Genomic DNA, 6,000 nt, shown 5'->3' on the forward strand with positions numbered 1-6,000 from the left:
ATGTCAAAATTTGAGGATAAGAACTTCTTTGTTTCTTGTAGTAGACTAACATCACTGCTAGCAAGCAGGATAGCATCCACATACAAGATTAGGAAAATATATTTCCCATTTTTAAACTTTGCATAAATGCAATTATCCTCAATATTTTCTTACATCCAAAACTTTTAATCATTTGATTAAACTTTAGATACCACTGTCTAGAGGCTTGACTTCATCCATAAATGGATTTCTTCAGGCGGCATCCCATATTTTCCTTGCCTTCCATGATAAAACCCCTGGGTTGTTTCATGTAGACCTTTTCTTTTAAATCACCATTCAGAAAATGCCGTCTTAACACATCCATTTGATGTAACTGTAAATCAAAATGAGCAACTAATGCCATTATGATTCTGAAGGAATCCTTACATGAGACTGGAGCAAATGTCTCATTTTAATCTATCCCTTCTCTTTGTGTAAATCCTTTTGCCACGTGTCGTGTTTTATACTTTTCTACATTCCCTTTAGAGTCATACTTAATTTTGTAGACCCATTTACAGCCTACTGTTTTGGCTCCTTTAGGAATTTCCTCCAAGTCCCAAACATCTTTGGAACTCATCGATTTCATCTCGTCTTCCATTGCCTTCATCCACTTCGATGAATGAGGGCTTCTCATGGCTTCTTCATATGAGGTGGGATCTTTTTCCTTATGGACCATTTCTGTGTTATAAACTTTAAAGTCAGTAGAAATAGCTGACTTTTTTGGTCTTGTAGACCTTCTAAGGGCCTCACTCTTTGGCACATTCTGTGCCTCAACTTCTGGCACTTCTTCTAAAATTTACTGTTGCATCTCCCTTTCATGCTAAACCAACGGGTTCAGTCGGCTCCTGACGGACAGGTTCCGGGTCTACTCCCATAGTTGTCATGGGTGGAGTTGCAACTGGTAGTGAGAAAAATGGCTCCTGAATCATCGGATTAGGTGCATGCACCCTCTTCTCCTCAAGATCAATTTTCTGAGCTACCAAGCTCCCCCTCATCATTTCGTCCTCTAAGAAGACTGCATGTCTCGTTTCTACAAACTTTGTATATCTGTCTGGGCAGTAGAAACGAAAACCCTTTGATCTGTCTAGATAGCCAATTAAGTGGCAACTCACTGTTTTGGGATCTAACTTTCCAATGTTTGGATTAAACATTTTGGCCTCAGCAGGGCACCCCCACACCCTGAAGTGTTGTAGGGAGGGCACCCTTCCTGTCCATAGCTCGTATGGTGTTTTGGGCACCGACTTGCTTGGTACTCTATTGAGAATGTGAATGGCGGTTTTAAGCGCCTCCATCCGTAATCCCAAAGGCAAGTTGGAATAACTCATCATGCTGCGCGCCATATCCATAAGTGTACGGTTGCGCCTTTCAGCTACTCCATTTTGCTGAGGCTCGCCCGGCATTGACTGGGCTACTATACCAGTCGCCTGCAAGAACTTCGCAAAAGGTCCAGGGACTTGGCCATATGGAGTGTGCCGACCGTAGTAATCTCCCCCATGGTCGGACCTTACTATCTTTATTCTTTTATCATGCTGATTTTCAACTTCAGCTTTGAATATTTTAAATTTATCCAACGCTTCCGATCTTTCTTTGATTGGATAAATATAACCATAGCGAGAGTAATCATCTGTGAATGTTATGAACGAGTCATATCCATCCACGCTTTTCACCGGAAATGGTCCATAAATGTCAGTGTGGATGATTTCTAGTGTGCTTGTGCTATGGATTGCACCTTTTTTGATTTGTTTTATATACTTTCCTTTAATGCAATCTATGCATTGTTCTAAGTTTGAGAATTCAAAGGAGGAAGAATTTCACTTTTGACTAATCTTTCTATTCTCCCCTTCGAAATATGGCCCAAGCGACAATGCCATAATTTCGATGAGTCGAATGTTCTCTTTCTTTTCTTTTGTTCTTTATTCGACGCGGAAACATGTTCATTCACATTGCATACAGAATGCACTTTTTCACGAAGTGATGACAAATAAAGCTCATCGTGTAGTAAAGCATCACCCACATAAGCATTATTATACCATATGGCACACTTGCCATGTCCAAAATAACACTCATAATTATCTTTGTCCAAACATGAAATGCTAATTAAGTTTCTATTACATGAAGGAACATAAAGAACATCTCTAAGTAGAAGCTTGAATCCATCAGCTAACTCCAAGGAGATGTCGCCGACAGCTTCAACTTCCGCTTGAATTCCATTTGCTACTTCAATTCCTCTTTCTCTTCTTATCGTAGTCCCGGTCGAATGGAATCCCTGTAAACAATTTGCAACATGAACAGTTGCTCCTGAGTCAATGCACCAAGTAGATCTCGAAAACTGTGTGTACAAGGATTCATTAACTAAGGAAACAATGTTGTTACCTTGATTTGCCATTAAGGACTTCAGCCAAACAGGGCAGTCTTTCTTGTAATGCCCGGTCTTCTTACAGTGGAGACAAGTGTCTTTGTCCACTGGGAAAGGCTGTTGCTGACGCTGATGCTGATAGGGAGCTTTTCCTTGTGCCTTTGAAGGAGAACTTTTGTTGTTTTGATTGTAATTCCTTTTCTTCTGATCCTTCACATAGTTGAGTGAACCACCATGTGAGGCTTTGAGTCTGTCCTCTTCTTGGATACACATTGCTATTGTCTTTTCAATGTCCCATGTTCCAGGTGACATATTGTAGTTTACAAAAGTTTCAAATTCCTTTGGCAGTGAAGCCATGACCAAATGGACCAGGAGCTTTGGTTTGATCTCCAGATCCTCATCCATGGGCTTTAGCTTTGCTGCCATATTGCTCATCCTAAGGATGTGCTCTCTTATTCCATGACTACCACCTGTGTAGCGTTCTGTCACCAGTTGCTCTAACACCTAGGTGGCATATATCTTTGAATAGCCAGTGAACTGGCTCTTTATCTTTGTAAGCAACTCCCCTGCGGAAGTGCACTCTGCAATGGAGCCCACAATGGTACTCTCAATTGTATTCTTTATAAATGTCATGCACTTTTTGTTTACATGGACCCACTTTTGGTTTCCTATGATGTATGACATCTCCAAAGGAGCATAATCCCCCCTCTTTTTAGCCCACGCAGCATCATCATCAGTGGCCTCTCTTACTGGCTCTGTAGGTCTGACCGGCTGTGGTTCATCCACAACCCAGTCCAGGTCAGCAAGGACAAATGCCAGGTCAACTTTCTTCCTCCATGCAGTGTGATTGTCACCTCTGAGTGTCGGAACTTGTTTTAGGCAACTCATCAGGTGAAAGACTCCTGAAATCACAATTTAAGTGACATCAATATAACAATCATATGCATTAATCTAACGTTGGTCAAATTAAACATATAATTGTCTATGCAATTAAATCTATATTACCGTTGGGCAAAAATTAGAAATAAATGCACCTTTAAATTTCAATAATAAAACATGATCATGTTATTAACAACGTTGGTCATAAAAATAACATAATCATATTCATTTAATAATCTCTTTAACATGCTCTTAAAAAACATAATTCTATCTAAACTTTTATTTTTTTCTTTGTAATAATAGCACTATTAATTATTTATGCAACGGAAAAACATGAATAAAAAATCAGGAACTTTTTAAGCTTTACAGAAACTTTTCTTTAACCGAATAAGAAAACATGAACTTTTCTAATTTTCTTTATAAAATTCATGAACATTTCTTTTCTGAAAATTTGCATTTTACTTTTCAGAAACACTCTATTTTCTGAACAATCAAAAAAATATCAAACACTTTTCTATTTACTTTTTAGAGACTTTTCTATTTCTGGAAAATCAAAACTTAGCCGCAGCAGAACCAGCGCGCGCGGCCCGCAGCGGAAAAAGCCAGCCCACGGCCTGGCCTGCGTGCCGCCCGCGGCTGTGGCCTCGGCCCAGCGCCAGCGCGCGCGCTGCTGCCGCCGGCCTGGTCCACTTTCGGCCCAGAAGGCCCGCGCCGCTCTAGGGTTTAGATCTAGGCCGTCCATCGCGATCCGACAGTCATCCGCAGTTCTAGCTGGATCAAAACCGGCGCCCGGTCGCCCCGATCGAAAACCCTAGCCCATTCGATTTTCTCCTCTGCCTCTCGCTCTTCGATCTCTCTCTTGACGACGGAAGCACGGGGCTGCGCCCCGGCCGCCGCCACGGCGGCGGAAGCCACCGCGCCGCGCGCGCCTTCTTTCCCTTCCCCCTTTCTGTTTCCTTCTTCTTGTCTCGCTCCCGCCGCGGCGGATCTAGCCTGCTACCGGCCGAGTGGAGTGGCCCGCCGGCGACGGCGCGACGGCGCGCAACGCCACCGCCACGAGCTCCTCACCTCTTTTCCTTTCTCCCTCTATCCATCAAAGCCAGTGAGAGAGAGGGATCAGAGACGCCAATAGATCCCTGCTCTGCTCCTCTGTGTGTGCGATACAGCGGCGCCTCCCCCGTCCCCCTTGCCGGTGCGCGCGAGCTCCCGAAGGAGAGCGCGCCGCCGTCAAGCAGTGAGGTGGTGGTGCCCTTTTGCCCCCTTGGAGAGGTTGTGTTCTTCCCCGCACCTTGGCTTGCCGATGCGTGTGGGGATCGAGAGGAACGGCGCGGCCATTGCGGCGGCGCTACTTTTTCCGTTGAGGATTCATTCTTTGCCCTGTCTAGGGTTCTTGGGGGGAGGGATTTCTTTTTTCTTTCTCTGTTTTTCTTTGTACCGAAAATCTTAGCCTAGCATGGCTCTGAAACCATTGATAGATCCTCTGGATCGGATAGGCTAGAAACTCCGGTGAACCTACCTTCTTGTGCTGACGAGCTCGATCCAGCGCCGGCCATGGTGATGGTGGCCGGTGATGGCAGTGAGTGGATGGCGGCGGTGGTGGAGCTTCCCGTGAGCATCGCGCTAACCCTAGATCGGTGGGGATTGTGGCAACGATTAACCTCGTCCCTCGTGCCGCGGCCCCCACCTCTGTTTAGATAGCGCGGGTCACGGGGGCCACCAACCATATGAGGGTTGGGCGCCCCGATCAGGGCACAGATATAAGGGCCCGGTGGGCCGTTGGGCCCACACGGTAGAGATCAACCTAACATGCTGATATGTCATGAAACAGGTAAAAGATAGGGAACTTGCAAACCGAAAGTATTTATGGGCCGGTGCACCTACAATTAAGCAGCCAACACTTTGGCATCTGTTTCCATTAGAAAACAAAGTACAATGGAAGAAAGCGGTACAAAGATCGCTTTGTGAACGGTCAGCGTGATTGGCAAAAAATTAAAATTTTGGTGGTGATTTTACGTCTACGAATTGTGGTGGCAAACAGTTAGTCATACCCCAATAGTTGTGGTTTTGTGTGAGCCACAGTCGAATCTTTTAAACCAGCTGCAACTTGCTAGCATCACTGTGAATACACAAAATTCATTCTGAATTATGATAGACAAAGGAGCACAGCTCTGAATTTTATTACTCAAGGCAGCACCATCAAATCTTGAACTCAAATATAGTACGTGCACTTGTGCAGAATCTTATGCAGCTCTGAATTTTGCACAGCACTTGTGCAACTCTGATTTTTTTTTATAACTCAAGGATACACGCCCAGGGCCGCCAGCACTCCCTGCTTCGTAGGGGCACCTGACAAGATGGCAGGATGTTCACATAGACTGAGGTACCAGCGTGTACTGTAAAATCAAAGAAACGATAGTGGGAAGCAGCTGGGGACCTGAATAACTTCACATTCACACGAATCATCAGCTACTTACAACTTACAGTAAAACGAAATACAGTTCTCGTGGACCTTGACAAGCAAGATGAAGGAACAGCGACACGACTTGACAGTTGGTGAAATACTTTAACGTTCTAAAGAAAATTATCAGAGTGAATTTCAACTTATTTCTACAGTTGTACCATCAGTCCATCACACAACAAGCCTAGTGACGTCCTGCTTGAGACATGAAAACAATGTGCAACCTGGGCCAGACCATGGAGAAACTGTCTTGCGGTTATTAGTACAAGTTTTGTTTCTTACGCTTATG

The 6,000-nt window shown here is 44.4% G+C and overlaps 1 protein-coding gene across 1 annotated transcript; it reads right to left on the reverse strand.

Moving 5' to 3' along the window:
* Positions 1–2,397: 2,397 nt before the first annotated feature.
* LOC123075510 (uncharacterized) lies at positions 2,398–4,925 on the reverse strand. Its single transcript, XM_044498101.1, has 2 exons — positions 4,770–4,925; positions 2,398–3,276 (listed from the first exon to the last, which is right to left on the reverse strand). Exons 1-2 carry the CDS (start codon positions 4,867–4,869, stop codon positions 2,879–2,881), a joined length of 498 nt encoding a protein of 165 aa, XP_044354036.1. The 5' UTR covers positions 4,870–4,925; the 3' UTR covers positions 2,398–2,878.
* Between the last annotated feature and the right edge of the window lie 1,075 nt (positions 4,926–6,000).

This window comes from Triticum aestivum, chromosome 3D (genome assembly GCF_018294505.1).
Source record: "Triticum aestivum cultivar Chinese Spring chromosome 3D, IWGSC CS RefSeq v2.1, whole genome shotgun sequence".
NCBI classification, from domain to species: domain Eukaryota; kingdom Viridiplantae; phylum Streptophyta; class Magnoliopsida; order Poales; family Poaceae; genus Triticum; species Triticum aestivum.